Genomic DNA, 18,283 nt, shown 5'->3' on the forward strand with positions numbered 1-18,283 from the left:
AGTGAAATTTACCTCTAGAGATTCTGCTTTACGTCTAATTTCATTTACTTCACTGTGGTACTGCTGACGAATCTTCTGCAGCTGTTTCAGGTATTCCTGTTAAACATTATCAGATTTTTAAAAAATGCGTACCCACAGGAAACTTTAGAAGCAACATGCTATATCAGTAACAGCATTAACAGCAAAATTTTATGCATGTCCATTCAGGAATTCCATTGTGTTCAGGAGAGCTTATATGATCTTAAGGACTTTAGCAAATATCAGTACAGTATTTAAATATGTGTACACACACACACACACACACACCCCTATGAAGATTTTAAGCTTTCTTAAACAGCAGCTTCCCAAGCATGATGGCACATTACTTTGGGAACTAAATGACCGTTCACTTGCATGAAGTGGTCTGCACAATAATAATAATAAATTTATCTAAGTAGCTGCCAAACAGATAGATGGCATATTAAATAAACAAATGCCAAAGCCTTTGAGAACACCTAAAATAAGTAAAAGAGCAATCCAAACTCCAATCCAAACTCCTGGCAGCAACTCCGGGTAGCTGGGCTGGCTACCTTGGCCAGCCCAGCTCTGCCCCTTCTCCACCCTCTCCGTTCTCAAAATGTCCCACATTGGGGGCTTTAGGCCAGCTTCTGCCAGTGAGAATGCTGCCATTAGTAGCTTCAGACCACATGTAGTTTAAGCAGGTGTAGCTGGGAGCTCTGTGATGGCAGCTTGACACACCTGGGCAAGCTGAGCAGAGGGGGCACCTCATCCAACCCCCCTCCCCCAGCACGGTGGATCACAGATATGGATTGCTCTACCCCACACATGACCCCAAAAGCTAAGACTAGAAGATATAGCACTAGTTCTAAGCAATCCACCATTAATTGCCCAGTGCTGATGGCTCCAGAATGTATAACTACTTCTGCCCTAACCAATAGGGTAGTGCTTAAAGGCAACACCGCCTATATTCCCATCCTAAAAAGAACGCCTGTACTATGGTTTTGCAGTAGCAGATTTACATGGATCAATGTGAATCCTATGGGACGCGGGTGGCGCTGTGGGTTAAACCACAGAGCCTAGGACTTGCCAATCAGAAGGTTGGCGGTTCGAATCCCCGCAACGGGGTGAGCTCCCATTGCTCGGTCCCTGCTCCTGCCCACCTAGCAGTTCGAAAGCACATCAAAGTGGAAGTAGATAAATAGGTACTGCTCCGGCGGGAAGGTAAACGGTGTTTCCGTGTGCTGCTCTGGCTCGCCAGAAGCGGCTTAGTCATGCTGGCCACATGACCCGGAAGCTGTACGCCGGCTCCCTCGGCCAATAAAGCGAGATGAGCGTCGCAACCCCAGAGTCGGTCACGACTGGACCTAATGGTCAGGGGTCCCTTTACCTTTACCTTTATGTGAATCCTGCCCCCAGCATCTGCATAAATACAGTGGTGCCTCGCAAGACGAAATTAATCCGTTCCGCGAGTCTCTTCGTCTAGCGGTTTTTTCGTCTTGCGAAGCAAGCCCATTGACGGCTTAGCGGATTAGCGCTATTAGCAGCTTAGCGGCTTTTAGCGACTTATCGGCTTAGCGGATAAGCAGATAAGCGGCTTAGCGGCTTAGAAAAGGGGGGGGGACCACAGGAACTCGCAAGACATTTTCGTCTTGCGAAGCAAGCCCATAGGAAATTCGTTTTGCGAAGCGCCTCCAAAACGGAAAACACTTTCGTCTAGCGGGTTTTCCGTCTTGCGAGGCATTCGTCTTGCGGGGCACCACTGTATAAGACTCTATGATGCCTATTACAGTTTCCTTGACCCATAGCCCAAGGGAGCACTAACATTGCTCTTTCTTACCTGTTCTTTCATTTTATTTTTTTGAGCAAAGGCTCTCAACTGCTCTTCCTTCATCTCCTGATTCTGCATTTGAAAATACTGCCTGTCAGCAGAAGATGGGCGCAATCCCTATATGCAAAATAATGGAAACATACAAAATGTAAACATTTCTGAACCCACCCCACTGAATGGAAAAGTAAAATGTAGTTTGAGGTTTTTTTCATGCTAGTGCATTTTTAAATATCACTCTATTTGCCCTTCCATTGCTTAGCGGTTTCAGTTTGTTATTCTATCTTATTGGAAAAAATGCTTACAAGTTGCTTCTCTACTTTTATCTTGTATTGCTGGGCATTGTATCGTCTCTGAAGATATTCTGCAGGCCTGGAAGAAACAGGAACATCAGCGAAAATCTGAAGCTGGATTCCAAGTTTCATTAGCAAACTGTACTGAATACAAAAACTATAGATTAAAAGCTTAAATTGGAAGTCTAACCTTTTCACACAGATTCTCTATTTTTCAGTCATAAATGGTCTAGCAATCACATACTCTCCCCACCTGAAGCTGAATAATCATCAACCACATATATGCACACAGGATCAATTCCATCTGAGGGACGGGCACTGTTATAGGTGACACGTTTTATTTTGCAGTTGTAATAAATTTATCTTTTAGCATCTTAGCACTCATATTTTGAAACTCCATGTCTACTGATACCAGATAGGCACTGTACAGTGGTACCTCGGGTTAAGTACTTAATTCGTCCCGGAGGTCTGTACTTAACCTGAAACTGTTCTTAACCTGAAGCACCACTTTAGCTAATGGGGCCTCCTGCTGCTGCCGTGCCGCCGGAGCACGATTTCTGTTCTCATCCTGAAGCAAAGTTCTTAACCTGAAGCATTATTTCTGGGTTAGCGGAGTCTGTAACCTGAAGCGTATGTAACCTGAAGCATCTGTAACCTGTGATACCACTGTACTTTTTTCAGCACCTGCTAAAAACATTTTTGTTTAGCCAAGTCTATCTAGACTAGTGGGTGCTGTTATCTGTTTTAATCTGGTTTTGGCTTGTTGCTGGGTTTTTTTTTAATGTTTTAAATATTTTTGTAACTTTTTAAAACTGATCGTGCTGTTTTTATTCTTTTTGCCAACCGCTTTGATGTTTTACTACAACTGAATGGTATAAAATGTTATGCAATAAATAAAATAAATGCTGCTGCCACAACATATGTTGCAGACAAACCTGCACTTATTCAGTATCACTTCAGAATTTCAAAGTTGAACATGAGCTTGAAATCAATGAGCTTTAGTTTACCTAATTTGGTGTGGGATCAAACTGAAAGCAAGCAAGCAAACAAACAAAATCTTGCCAATTCTTACACAGTCAAGAATACGCGTGTCAAAATCATGAGATATATTCAAGACAAAAAACACCCTACCAGTGAGGTGGTGGTGGTGGTGGTTTTTGTCCTTTCTGCTTATAATACTCTTCCAATCTTTCGCTGATACAAGGATCATCACCCTGCTCAAAGGGCCTTTTCTGCAAGTTTTCAAGTTTCATATAATAATGGCCATAGTGCCCCCTCATTCTGGCAGCTTCTGATTTCCCACACATCTTCAACCGAGGACCCCAGGGCTGGAAACGTCATACATATTAAAATGATGAAGGCATGAAATCCACTGACTCTGAAGTTATCCTTTTGCTAAATCATATTGTTAAAGCACTTCACTTCCTGGGCCTAGTGATTAGCACCCAATGGTACACTTTTCCACACTCTCCAACATATATAAAAACATAATAAAACATTAAACATTTAAAAAACTTCCGCATACAGGGCTGGCTTCAGATGGCTCAGGGATCATATAACTCCATACCCTTCAACGTTTCTCTGTTGAAAATAGGGATGTCCTAAAGAAAAACAGGACATTCCGGATCAAATCAGAAACTAGGACAACTTCTGTAAATCCGGGACTGTCCCTGGAAAACAAGGGCACTTGGAGGGTCTGCCATTCTTGAAATTGAAGAAGTTTGGTCCTGATCAGTGTCTGGACACAAGACCACTAAGAACTTCATTCACGATTCAACCTTTCTGATGAGAATCAGGGTATAAACATAAAATAGCAAGCATGTTCCATTTCCCATTCTTCTGCTTGTGCTGCACCTTATGCTTTCTCTTTTTCCCCCAAATTTTTTTTATTCATTTTATAACACAAATAAAGAACACAAACAGAAAAAGAAACAATACAAACAAATTCTTGTCCTTATTTTTCTAAACATTGTTAAGTGGGCTTCCCCAAGTCCCACCTATCTGATTTTCATTTTACTTCATCTTTAGCAGTTTACATATATCATAGTTTCTAGCCATCTTTTTTTTTTTAATCACACTTAAAATAACTTCACATTTTATCGCTTACCAATAATATTATTTTAAAATACACTATCTTCTACTTCTAACCCTACAGCCTATATCCACTTCCAAAGCTATTCTAAGATTTAAATATTAACATATTTTTTCAAATATTCCTTAAACTTCTTCCAGTCTTCTTTCACCGTCTCTTCTCTCTGGTCTCGGAGTCTCCCGGTCAGTTCGGCAAGTTCCATATAGTCCAGCACCTTATGCTTTCTCTGTGCACACAGCATTCCGCTAAACAATATTTATGACTCCTATCAATTCATCTCATGTGAACCCATTAACTCCTTTGGCCTGCTGATGGGCTAACAACTGAACACCACAAGTGCCTAATCATTCTCCCTACCCCTCTGGTGCAATCTCATTAGGCACCCACGCCTTCCTCTTGACCTAACTTTTATGTTAGTTGTGTGATCTGGATCAAGAGTGATGTGTAACAGCAAAGTGTGGCTTGCACATCCCTTTAAAGAGCCACAGACTTAAGATCAAACTAGATACAGAACATAGCTTTGAATCTGCTACTTAGTTTTCTTTTAATAAAAAGGTGAGAATCCTAACAGCAGCTAAGAGGGACCATTATATAGATTAGGGCCTCAGAATTGCTTTTCGATTTTTAAAAAATACAAGGGCAGAATAAGGAAAAGAATTCCAGAATCAGATTCAAAGACACATATAACCTCACATCTAGTTTGACCTTAATTTGCCTATTTTTCAAACACTGTTAAATTAGTCGGTACAGGAATAATAGACCTGTGGCCTTCCTGATGGTGTTAGACTCCAGCTCCCATCAGCCCCAGCCAGCATGACCAATATTTAGGGATAATGGGTAGTGGAGTTCAGCAACACCTGGAGGGTCACTCATCCCTGAATAAGTGCCATCTACTGGGTGGTGCTGTGGGTTAAACCACAGAGCCTAGGACTTGACGATCAGAAGGTTGGCGGTTCGAATCCCCGTGACAAGGTGAGCTCCCTGCTCCTGCCAACCTAGCAGGTCGAAAGCACGTCAAAGTCCAAGTAGATAAATAGGTACCACTCCGGCGGGAAGGTAAACGGCGTTTCTGTGCACTGCTCTGGTTTGCCAGAAGCGGCTTAGTCATGCTGGCCACATAACCCGGAAGCTGTACGCTGGCTCCCTCGGCCAATAAAGCGAGATCAGCGCCACAACCCCAGAGTCGGTCACCACTGGACCTTTACCTTTACTGCTGCAAAGTGAAAGCACATGACAAATAAAGAACTCTATTAAATAATTACTGTACTTTTCCATCTATAAGATCTCCCCATGTATAAGACACCCCCTCTTTTGGGGCACTCAAATGGGGGGAGATGTATCCGCGTATAAGATGCCCCCTAATTTTTGACATTATTTTTAAGGGAAAAAACCTCTTATACATGGGAAAATATGGTAATTACCAAGAGAACTTTAATTACTATTATTATTATTACCTGATTAATAGGATCCTGAGGCCTTGAAGGAGCTTTCCATTCGTTTTCATACATTATTTCTTGTTTTCTGGGAAGCATCTGCAGCTTGATTTTGGGTGAATGACGATCATGGATTCTTGATTTCTGAACTTCAGGAGCTCCTTTGATAATTCAATTAAATAAGGTTTTGATAATTATTTCCAGTAGCATACTCCTATGCCCCTCCCCTTCAAAACCCCAGAATGACCAGCAGCATACACTGAGTTGGGAATCCTGTTTGGCACCAAATGTGCAGTTCGGCTCCAATTAAATATGCTCCAAAATGTGAGCACTTAGGTAATGAGAATTACTCCTATTCTGTCAGCTTATGCAGGCAATTAAGAATACATACTACCACAGTAGTTAACTGATTTTATCTTTTTATATGGCTTTTATTTTATGGTTTTATGTAGTTGTTCTGAACCACTTTGATACGTTGTTTATTAATTAGTGTTATATAAATATTTCTATAAATACATATTTAAAATACCTGTTGATCCTACTTCTTACTTACAGCCCCAGCAGAATGGGGTCACCACCTCAAAAGCACAACTCTTAAACTAGAGCCCTATTCAGTAACAAACACACATCTGCTCAATAGTTTTGATGCCACCGTGTCCCCAAGGGGAAGGAACATGCATATTCATTATACAGCATCTTCACTGAAATTTGACTAATTATCTCAGTACCAATACCCATTTAAAACAAATTTCTCTCTCTCTCTCTCTCTTAAGCATTATTCTTTCATTTATATATATGTATATATAAACCTTAGTGAGCTTGCCTGATGGCAGTGAATCTAGTGACCGTTTTCTGTGAATGACGGTGTGGCTGAATTCTTCCTCCATGATCTAAAAGCAAATATAACAGATTACACACACATGCATATCTATCTATCTATCTATCTATGCTACATCTTTGCTAAGTGGTGATTCACTAGTGTCCCAATGCACCCAAAGCTGCTTGCTCATTCTGATAATTCAAGGCAAGAGGGAACAAACATCTTGCCTTTATCTAAAAGAGTGTCTTCCTCAATATCAATTATTTTGGGGCCCTACAATCAGTAGGGAATGACCTGTTGTTGGTGGTGGTGGTGCTGCTGGGTGCTGCCCAGTTGGCACTACCCCATGACAGCCCCTTTTCGGTGGTGATTCCCCATTTGTTTAATGTCCTCCTTGGTGAGCTGTTTCTTTCTCCCTCGTTATTAACTTTCAGAACGCATTCAGAAACATTTCTGTTCACCTGGGCATTTGATGGCTCAGAGATAACATTCCCAGCAACTATTTAAAAATGTTCTTCATTGTTTGGAAATATATTTTTATTTTTAATCACTCTGTTTTACTACTTTGGTGTTTGCCACGCTGGGCTCCTTTAATAAATGCAGTTAATAAATACATTTTCCTGCGGAAAGCAAGCATTAGCAGCAATTGATGTCAGACAATCCCACTCCTCGAATGTGAATTCTACACATTCACCTTAAATGTGACTACCATGTGCAAAGTGAAAAGAGGCAGGAGTGTGAAGGTTACCAGGGAAGGGTTTTCTCATTTGTTTGGATTTTCTGCAGCCACAGCAGACACTCACCTCAGGGGGCAGAAAATTCTTTATTTGCTTCTCCAAAAAGGGCTTTTTCAAAATGGAGTTGATAGAAGGGCGATCTCTTGGAGATGTTTTAAACAGCTGGGATACTAATGTTCTTAGTTCATATGAATACTTCATAGATACTGGTGTGAAATAGCCTCTGCAGATCTTCAGCACAAGTTGAGGCAAACTCTTGCCTTCAAACTAAAATATTAAAATACAGCCATGAATAGTAGCTGCCAAGTGAAATGTGATGTTTAAATAAAAATGTTGACTCAGCATCTTTTCTGGGGGAAATATCACCATGTGGCCCAGGAAAAAACCCCTCAGATCTATAATATCCTTCCTAGGCTGTCCAAGATTTAGAAGCATCGAAAGTTACAATTCTAACTGCTGCCTATGAAAAGTTCCACTTGAAACATTTTCATTCTTAGTAAATATTATATTAAACAACTTACAAATACTCTGCTAATGTACTTACAGGGTGCTTTAAAGTACAGAGTTCATATAATACACAGCCAAGGGACCATATATCTCTGTAAAAGAAAGAAATCACAGCATGGGGAGGGGAAACATTGTAAAACAAGAATATCCATCTCAACTCTGCAGTCAATAAACTAATTCATACTGTTCGTTGAAAAACAAATACAATTCACAATATATATAGTCACATCCTAGGTTCCAAATTAAGAAGCTTTCTTAATAATAAAGATGGAGATATAAAGGAGGACAGAGAAGTTGCATAAAAGAGAAATAGAACAGTTAAGCTTCTAAATACCTAGTCAACCTCAGAGAGAGAGAGAGAGAGAGAGAGAGAGAGAGAGAGAGAGAAGTCTCAGTATTACTTGCAATATGTAAGGATCACCCATGATGTTCAGTAGATGTCATGTTTAAAGGTAAAGGGACCCCTGACCATTAGGTCCAGTCGTGGCCAACTCTGAGGTTGTGGCGCTCATCTTACTTTACTGGCCAAGGGAGCCGGTGTACAGCTTCCAGGTCATGTGGCCAGCTTGACTAAGCCACTTCTGGCGAACCAGAGCAGCGCACGGAAACGTCGTTTACCTTCCTGTCGGAGTGGTACCTATTTATCTACTTGCACTTTGAAAAGCTTTCGAACTGCTAGGTTGGCAGGAACAACGACCAAGCAACGGGAGCTCAACCCGTCACGGGGATTCGAACTGCCGACCTTCTGATCGTCAAGTCCTAGGCTCTGTGGTTTAACCCACAGCGCCACCTGCGTCCCAGATGTCATGTTTACATGACAATTAATGCCTGTTGGGGTGGTGAGAGGATCCTTCAAACATATGAGATTGGCAAACCTCTAAGAGCAAAGGTTTCTCACATTTGGGACATGGCATGTCCAACATGTAAGCAAGGAGTGCCTGGGGAGATAGGCCATTGGAAGGCAGAGGCAAAACCTACAATTAAGAGATTTACTATCCACTCCTGAAAGAAGGCCTCCTTATGGGGCAATTCCAGTTGTCTAGGAGGATGGAAAAGGTATAGTCACAGAATCACAGAGCTGGAAGGGTCACCTAGTCCAATCTTTACCCAACATGGGGCTCAGACCCATGACAACACTGAATTCCTCCCATGATGTGGCTGAAATATGTGCATCAGAAATATTCAGACTCACGTTTTGTTGTTATACGGCTTGTTCTCACAGATTTCAGGTGACAAGTAATATGGTGTTCCTACACAGGTCCGAGCAAATTCCATAGTACTAAAGGAAAGCAACGTTGAAAAATAATGGTTTTGACCAGTAAGTTTGTTATATATATAGGAAACTGGGGTAGGGGAAGCAACTATACATGCCTACATCAATTCATCATTTGGGTACTCTAGGAACAAATTAGAACACTACTTATACATTTCAATATGTAACAGAAAATCTGCATTCCAACCAACAGTGACATAAGAACCTTCAAATAAACCAGGATCAAAAAATGTGATTTAAGATCAGTTTGCTTAATAATCTGTTAGACTAAACCATTGTTTCCCTAGTTTAGATATAAGAGGAAACTGCAGTTTATTCAAAACTGAATTTGGAAGCTTTTAATTTGCTTCCCTCATTTATTTATTTTTTACATTTATATACCACCTTTATCTTCCAAGGAACTGTGGTGAACACGGTTATCGTCCTCAAATAAATGGTGCTTGATGCAACCTCTTCTCTTCATTTATTGTAAACCACTTTGAGGTGTTTTACAATCAAGCGGTATATGCATTTTATGAATAAAAATACAGTAAGGATAAATCATTGTTTAGAGTTAGCGTCAGAATAAGGCCAGTCTACATCCCACTCTCTAAACATTTCACTATCTAAAACAAAGTAATCCTTTTCAGACATAGCACGGAAAGAACAATATTGAGAGTCCATAAAATAATGCTTACTTGCTCAGCATTCTCGCAATCCCAAAGTCTCCAAGTTTTGCTATCACTCCATTATTGCTGAGAAAAATGTTCTGCAATCCATAAAAGTGATGATTTATATACCGCTTAATCACAGCTGACTCTAAGCAGCATACAAGGAATGTAATAGTATGAAAATAATGGTTGTTTAAAACTGCAAGATCAGAATTTGGTTAAAATGCTGCTGAAAGAAAGGCTTCAGTAAGCACTGGAAGTTCAACAAGGAGGGTGTTTATCAGACCTCAGCTGGAAGGGAGTTCCATAAAAATGGAATCCACAATAGTTTATACAGTGGTGCCCCGCAAGACGAATGCCTCGCAAGACGGAAAACTCGCTAGACGAAAGGGTTTTCCGTTTTGGAGGTGCTTCGCAAGACGAATTTCCCTACGGGCTTGCTTTGCAAGACGAAAATGTCTTGCGAGTTCCTGCGGGTTTTTTTCCTTTCCCCCCCCTTTTTCTAAGCCGCTTATCCGATAAGCCGCTAAAAGCCGCTAAAAGCCGCTAGACCGCTAATAGTGCTAATCCGCTAAGCCGTCAATGGGCTTGCTTCGCAAGACGAAAAAACCGCTAGACGAAGAGACTCGCGGAACCGATTCTTTTCGTCTTGCAAGGCACCACTGTAAGTCAAAACTTGGCAGCCACTGCAGTCAGCCTGGAGTGGTGTTACAGTGGTGCCTCGCAAGACGAAATTAATTCGTTCCGCAAGTTTTTTCTTCTTGCGAGTTTTTCGTCTTGCGAAGCACGGTTTCCCATAGGAATGCATTGAAAATCAATTAATGCGTTCCTAGGGAGACCACCTTCAGACCAGGTCCGGGGACAGTCTGTCCCCGGACCTCTTCTGAAGGCTGGCGGGGAGATAAGGACTTTTCTCCCCACCGCCAGCCTTCAGAACAGCCTTCTGAAGGCTGGCAGTGGGAAGAAAAGCCCTTCTCCCGCCGCCAGCCTTCAGAAGAGTTCCTGCAGGGCTGCCTAGGCTGTGGATAGCAGCCTGCTGCCCGGCGCGAGGGGCGCTCTGAAGCAGAGCAGACGGGGCAGACATCTGCAGCTTGGGGAGCCCTGCAGGACTTCCCCGCAGGGCTCTCCAAGCTGCGGATAGGGGCAGCAGGCTGCTATCCGCAGCTTGGAGAGCCCTGCGGGGAACTCTTCTGAAGGCTGGCGGGGGAGAAGGGCTTTTCTTCCCACCGCCAGCCTTCAGAACAGCCTTCTGAATGATGGCGGTGGGGAGGAAAACCTTCCTCCCACCGCAAGTCTTCAGGACAGGTCCGGGAACAGAGGAGAAGCACTGCGCGCCTTCTCCTCTGTTCCCGGACCTGTCCTGAAAGCTTGCGGTGGGAGGAGGGCTTTCCTCCCCACTGCCAACATTCAGAATGCTGTTCTGAATGTTGGCGGTGGGGAGGAAAAACCCTCCTCCCACCGCAAGCCCCGGGAACAGAGGAGAAGCGCTGCGCGCCTTCTCCTCTGTTCCCAGACCTCCCACCGCAAGCCTTCAGGACAGGTCCGGGAACAGAGGAGAAGGCGCGCTGCGCTTCCCCGCTGTCCCCGGAGATTTCCCTATGGGCTTTCGTCTTGCGAAGCAAGCCCATAGGGAAATTCATCTTGCGAAGCCGCTAAAAATTGGAAAACCCTTTCGTCTTGCGGGTTTTCCATTTAGCGAGGCATTCGTCTTGCGGGGCACCACTGTATATGCTCACACTGTTTTGCACCAGTGAGCAATCTGGCTGCTGAATTCTGCACCAGCTGAAGTTTCTGAACTATCTTCAGAGGCAGCCTCATGTGTAATGTGCTGCAGTAGTCTAACCTAGAGTTTACCAGAGCATAGACAACAGGTGTTAGGCTATTCCTTTCCAGATAGGGACACAGCTAGGCCACCAGTTGAAGCTGAAGGAAGGTGCGCCGTGCCACTGCAGTCACCTGAGCCTCAAGTGACAGCAATGGATCCCTGTCCAAGAACAGTTGTAGTTGACATGCCAACCACAACTGGGAAAAGGCACTCCCCCTTTGACTTACCTGTGCTTTTACATCTCTGTGCAGAATCTTCCTGTCATGTATATGCTTCAGTCCTAAGGAGATTTGCACAAACCAACTCAAGATCTATAGGCAAAGATAAAATGTGAATACCCCATAAACCACCACCACTGTAATTTCTACTGGAGGGGGGAGGGAAGGGACTTCCTTTAAAAGGTACATATGCCAGTAAAAAATGATGAATTTAATATTGTATACAGTAGATATCAGAAAAAATAAGATATACATCTCTTCGTCAAAAAGCAGGAAATAGGGATTCCAACCTCACTCTTGACATATAACCTGGACACAACTATCTATTCTACAAGGTCAGAACATACATTTAGACATTTAGACATCTAGCTAATAGAATATCTGGAATTAGAGTCAAACAACTTCCTAACCACTCACTCTGAGTAGCAGGCACACTTCACATTCTCTGTAGTTTTAAGAAAGCCCAGTCCACGACAGGTCCATCTGTTCCAGTGCCCTCAACTTCAATCCAGGACCTCAGTTTGAGGCCAGCTTTTTAAAGCAGAGCAGGGAACCTGTGGTTCTCTGGATGTCGTTGGATCTCCCTCTCATCCCTGATCACTCTGCCAGAGGCACAAATTATTATGGCACTAATGACTTGGTAAATAAAAGAAAACGAAAGGCAGGGTGCCAATCTCCTCCTTGTCCTTTTTTCTGTGATAAATAACTGAATGGAAGAATGTAAAGAAAGGCAGCTCTTCAAAATGCAAACTTACCTTGTCCTCATCAAATAACACTCCACGCTGCAAAATTATCCTCTTCATAAGGTCACCTCCATCACAATATTCCATAATAATATATAACTTATTTTTCTCTGTAATAAAAGGCTTATGAACAAACTTTGTATTTACAAATACAGCAATTAACAGCTTTCATGGCAACTGGTATAGCAAACTTAACCAAAGCAATAAATCAGTGTGTTTTTTTAAAAAAAATATTGCCACCATCACTATTTCAAAAAATGCTTAAAGTCATTTACAGTTTAATGTTTGTACTTCCTTCTATGAGCAGTGCAGTCAGGTAATCTGTCTTGGAATAGTGATTTCAAACTAAAGACCCCAAATTCTCAGACTCACAACACCAAGATCTGGCTATCTCCAATATGATGGGACGCAGGTGGCGCTGTGGGTAAAACCTCAGTGCCTAGGACTTGCCGATCGTATGGTCGGCGGTTTGAATCCCCGCGGCGGGGTGAGCTCCTGTCTTTCGGTCCCAGCTCCTGCCCACCTAGCAGTTCGAAAGCACCCCCAAGTGCAAGTAGATAAATAGGTACCGCCTTCTAGTGGGAAGGTAAACAGCGTTTCCGTGTGCTGCGCTGGTGCTGGCTCGCCAGAGCAGCTTCATCACGCTGGCCACATGACCCGGAAGTGTCTCCGGACAGCGCTGGCCCCCGGCCTCTTAAGTGAGATTGGCGCACAACCCTAGAGTCGGACACGACTGGCCCGTACGGGCAGGGGTACCTTTACCTTTTATCTCCAATATACTGATATTACAGATTTCCCACCTCTTCACCCCCACCCTACACTAGGTATACACAGCATTAAGGTAACTAGAAGCAAAGGAAATATGTAGTGATCCTGTGTCTTTCAAGCATGTGCAAGGAGCAATTGTTCATGGTTCTGCATGAAAAGCTAAACCACCCAAAATTAAAGGCACAAATGGTCCACTGTGAGATTGTTAATTTTCCAACACTGGGATGGGAAAAAAAATATTCAAATACCTTCTGATTACCCCTCTTCTACACAACTATTAAAGGTACACAATCCCTGTCCTCTTTTGCATCTGCTCGCCCTGAGAGTTTTTTTAAACAAACAAACAAACAAAGCCATAGAAAATGAGACCTTGAAAGGCAGTGTAGAAAGCTACTATATTAGGGTGCTTCATCTTGGACAGAACAGAGACTTCTTTCTGAGAGGATTCTTTTTCTTTTCTTGGCATCTAAATTGGTTGAGAAACAAGGAAGGAGAAGCATGTGATTATTACTGTCACTTTCCCAGTACTGAATACAGTACTGAATATTTAAATATCTACTTTTTTGTTTTGAACACACATATACATAAAGATGGGTAAATATAAAACCATTCCAAAACTATATCCAATTCCCTATGTCATGAATCATGAGTGTAGATGATGTACGTAACATCACTCTAAAAGATAAGCGCATTTGGGACAGGTGGGAGGAGAGATTATTTACCTTTGTTAAATTGATCTCCTTGATAACACATGGTTGACTGTTATCCTTTCCTTTAGCCAAGAATACTTTGCCAAAAGATCCTTCTCCAATCATTTTAATCACTTCATACTCATCCATGTTGTGGATTTAGAGAAATGTCTGTAAAACAAAAATGTTTAAGTGATAGATACTTAATACAGTGGTACCTCGGTTTACGAACTTAATCCGTTCCGGAAGTCTGTTCTTAAACCAAATCAGTTCTTAAACTGAGGTGCAGTTTCTCTAATGAGGCCTCCCGCCGCCGGTCCCCTTCCACCGTTCGGATTCTGTTCTTAGACCGAGGTAAAGCTCACAAACCGAGACACTACTTCCGGTTTTGCAGAGTTCGTAAACCGAATGGTTCCGGAGGTTTGTCCCACAAAGATTAAAAAATGTTGATTAGGTACAATCCGAAACATTAAGAGGATATTCACATACCTACTCCATTAGAAATGAAACGATGAAAGTTATAGATTTGGGGAGAATTGCCTTTATTAAAGATTGATTATCATCACATTGACTGTGGGAGCTACACCCATTGCATATGTGAAAGAAATATACTTCTGATTCACAAATGGCATGCAGAAGAACTCTCCTCATCCTGTCCGTTGTGAAACACACACACATCCTGTATTCCAGCCTTTGCCAAACTGGTGTTTGGGACTAAAACTCTAGCTGGGGACTGAGGATAGTTGTAGTCCAAAACATCTGGAGGGCACCAAGTTGGCAAAAGGCTGCTCTACTCCATACAATAGTTAATTAAACTGGAGTAAAATGAAAAGAGCATGATGCTGCTTGTGGTCCCAGGGTAGAGTACTGACATGTTCTGTTTTTAGATACTGTAGAACACTCTTCTGTTTAAAGGCTTCCTCTAATTCAGTGCTTCCCAAACTTGTGACATTAGCTGTTTGTGGACTACAAGCCCCATCTTCCCTAGCTAGCAAGACCAGTGGGCAGGGATGATGGGAACTGTAGTCCAAAACCAGCTGGAGACCCAAGTTTGAGAAACACTGCTCTAATTCGAAGGACAGTCTGGTTTAAAGATAAAAGGTAAAGAGACCCCTGACCATTAGGTCCAGTCGTGGCCGACTCTGGGGTTGCAGCGCTCATCTCGCTTTATTGTCTGAGGGAGCCGGCATACAGCTTCCGGGTCATGTGGCCAGCATGACTAAGCTGCTTCTGGCGAACCAGAGCAGCGCACGGAAACGCCGTTTACCTTCCCGCCAGAGCGGTACCTATTTATCTACTTGCACTTTGACGTGCTTTCGAACTGCTAGGTTGGCAGGAGCAGGGACCGAGCAACGGGAGCTCACCCCGTCATGGGGATTCGAACTGCCGACCTTCTGATCAGCAAGCCCTAGGCTCTGTGGTTTAACCCACAGCACATCTCTAAGAACAGAAAGCTATAGTCCTGAAGTTGCACCTGAACAGCAGATTGGTCAGATACTTCCAAACAATGGTGAGCTGTATTTTATTTCTGTTTCAATTACAGCAATTATTTCTACCATACATATTATTGTGTGCCCACAAATGATAGGCAAACTGGCATCCTATTTCTTTGATGATGCATTCATTTTTCTTTGGGTCAGTGTGTAAGTGGACACTCTATAACCCACAGCACAGGTTTGCAGTCACCTTGCTGAAATCTAAGCAGGTCTGCAGGTACTTGCTTGGATGGGAAGCACAGCCTTCAATTCCACAAAGTGGAAAAGGCTGGATATAAAAATGTACTAAATAACACATCTAATAAAAATGCATGGAAACAATTTTTACTCAGAGCAGACCTGCTGAAATAGGCCTGAGTTAGTCATGTTCATTCATTTCAACGAATCTACTCCTGAGTAAAAAATAGTTTGATGACCACCCCAGGGAGAACAAAGATCCATTTGCCACCCGAGTCATTCAAGATCCCCTCCACCCCCCAAAATTGAAGCATGATTCTCAAATAATAGGCCACTTGGTAGCATAAGCACACTTTTTCATGCAGCAGTTCTCAAAGTGGGAATTTGCACCTCTGGATGTGACAATGATTAACAGCAGTGCTTTTTTTCTGGGGGGACGCAGACCCCTAAACATTTTGTGAATCTAAATTTGGCCTCATTGAGGGGCAGTACTTCAATATGAGTAGGAAAATGAGAAAACATTTTTTTAAAGGAAAAAAAAGCACTGGTTATCAGACTTTGAGAAGCTGATCTCCCTGGATAGTTAAAATAACGAAACGAGTTCCAGCAGGGTTCTGAATAACTGTGCGATCAGTTTTGTGACCGCTTCAAATTTTTCACGGACCTCCTTTCTCTTCCTTAGCCCTTCACCCGTCGATCTCCAGGGCGGTTTGCAGCCCCAAAAAAGGCAAGATTAAAAAACACAAAATGCATAGTGGAAACCAAGCATACAGTGGTACCTCAGGTTAAGTACTTCATTCGTTCCGGAGGTCCGCTCTTAACCTGAAACTGTTCTTAACCTGAAGCACCACTTTAGCTAATGGGGCCTCCTGCTGCTGCTGGAGAACGATTTCTGTTCTCATCCTGAAGCAAAGTTTTGGTTTTTTTTAAAGATATTTATTAGAATTTCCAATTTAATACAAAAAACCAACAAAAATGCACAAAAAATAACAAAAATACAAAAACGCACAATTAAAAAACAAAACAAATATAATTTCCATTACTTATTTCCATTACCTTGTTTCCCATACCTCCTCTCACCTCCCTCTTTTGTATTCCAGTTCAAATTCCTAACGCAACAAATCCTTATTGTAACTTATTATAACTTATTTTAACTTATTGCTCAAAAAAGTTCTTAACCTGAGGTACTATTTCTGGGTTAGCGGAGTCTGTAACCTGAAGCGTCTGTAACCTGAAGCGTATGTAACCTGAGGTACCACTGTATTGAAGGGGACAGGTTAGGTTAGACAAAAATCTGTGTAGTCATCCCCCCCCCCCAGCAGGCCTCAAGACTTTCAAATTACTTTCTTTGAGGATTCAGAATTTAAAAGTCTTGAGTCCTGCTTGGGGGGGTGGGGTGTGACTACACAGGTTTTTGTCTAACCTAACCTGTCCCCTTCAATACAGTGGTACCTCAGGTTACATAGGCTTCAGGTTACATACGCTTCAGGTTACAGACCTAACCTGTCCCCTTCAATACAGTGGTACCTCAGGTTACATACGCTTCAGGTTACAGACCTAACCTGTCCCCTTCAATACAGTGGTACCTCAGGTTACATAGGCTTCAGGTTACATACGCTTCAGGTTACAGACCTAACCTGTCCCCTTCAATACAGTGGTACCTCAGGTTACATAGGCTTCAGGTTACATACGCTTCAGGTTACAGACCTAACCTGTCCCCTTCAATACAGTGCTACCTCAGGTTACATACGCTTCAGGTTACATACGCTTCAGGTTACAGACCTAACCTGTCCCCTTCAATACAGTGGTACCTCAGGTTACATAGGCTTCAGGTTACATACGCTTCAGGTTACAGACCTAACCTGTCCCCTTCAATACAGTGGTACCTCAGGTTACATACGCTTCAGGTTACATACGCTTCAGGTTACAGACCTAACCTGTCCCCTTCAATACAGTGCTACCTCAGGTTACATACGCTTCAGGTTACATACGCTTCAGGTTACAGACCTAACCTGTCCCCTTCAATACAGTGGTACCTCAGGTTACATACGCTTCAGGTTACAGACCTAACCTGTCCCCTTCAATACAGTGGTACCTCAGGTTACATACGCTTCAGGTTACATACGCTTCAGGTTACAGACCTAACCTGTCCCCTTCAATACAGTGGTACCTCAGGTTACATACGCTTCAGGTTACAGACCTAACCTGTCCCCTTCAATACAGTGGTACCTCAGGTTACATACGCTTCAGGTTACAGACCTAACCTGTCCCCTTCATTATAGGATAGGGCAGCGGCGAGCAATGGGGACCAAGAAGGCAGTGCGCCCCCCCCACCCCCCCCCCGACGTCGCTGCTTTAACGGAAAGAGGGTGGCGGTTGAGGCGGCGGCCGTTTTCCACGCGCGGGTTACCCGGGGAGCCGGTTTCCGAGTGGGCACGTAGGGGGTTGTCTCCAAAGCGGGGCGCCCGGGCGCCATGGGGTGGGCGGTGGGGCTAAGCGCGTCCCTCCTCGCTGGCGAAGGGAGCAGGCCCTCTCCTCCTCCTCCCCGCCCTCCGCGTTGCCATGGCGACGGAGAGAAGGAAGACGCGCGAGCCGGTTCCGCAAACGGCCGCTCTGTGAGGGAAGGTCTCCTGCGCAGCAGGGAGGGCGGGGAAGGGGTCGCTGTCACCTACACGACACACACACACACACACGTTACAGATAGGTAGCCGTGTTGGTCTGCCATAGTCAAAACCAA

General features: G+C 43.3%; 1 protein-coding gene across 2 annotated transcripts in view; it reads right to left on the reverse strand.

Moving 5' to 3' along the window:
• NEK5 (NIMA related kinase 5) overlaps positions 1–18,111 on the reverse strand; it is a 24,788-nt gene extending 6,677 nt beyond the window's left edge. The window contains exons 1-15 of one of the 2 annotated variants that reach the window (XM_081855508.1): positions 17,957–18,111; positions 13,907–14,044; positions 13,554–13,650; positions 12,429–12,526; positions 11,683–11,766; positions 9,658–9,728; positions 8,900–8,986; positions 7,745–7,799; positions 7,267–7,467; positions 6,467–6,533; positions 5,665–5,804; positions 3,250–3,446; positions 2,131–2,197; positions 1,838–1,945; positions 13–96 (exon numbers count right to left, since the gene is read on the reverse strand). In XM_081855508.1, coding sequence (XP_081711634.1) covers positions 13–96; positions 1,838–1,945; positions 2,131–2,197; positions 3,250–3,446; positions 5,665–5,804; positions 6,467–6,533; positions 7,267–7,467; positions 7,745–7,799; positions 8,900–8,986; positions 9,658–9,728; positions 11,683–11,766; positions 12,429–12,526; positions 13,554–13,650; positions 13,907–14,023 — 1,473 coding nt within the window. In that variant the 5' untranslated portion in view covers positions 14,024–14,044; positions 17,957–18,111. Of the gene's footprint in view, positions 1–12; positions 97–1,837; positions 1,946–2,130; positions 2,198–3,249; positions 3,447–5,664; positions 5,805–6,466; positions 6,534–7,266; positions 7,468–7,744; positions 7,800–8,899; positions 8,987–9,657; positions 9,729–11,682; positions 11,767–12,428; positions 12,527–13,553; positions 13,651–13,906; positions 14,045–17,956 lie in introns of those variants that run through there. The other variant, XM_081855509.1, reaches the window with a different exon arrangement.
• Between the last annotated feature and the right edge of the window lie 172 nt (positions 18,112–18,283).

The sequence above is a fragment of the Podarcis erhardii genome, assembly GCF_964252035.2.
Source record: "Podarcis erhardii genome assembly, chromosome: 3".
NCBI classification, from domain to species: domain Eukaryota; kingdom Metazoa; phylum Chordata; class Lepidosauria; order Squamata; family Lacertidae; genus Podarcis; species Podarcis erhardii.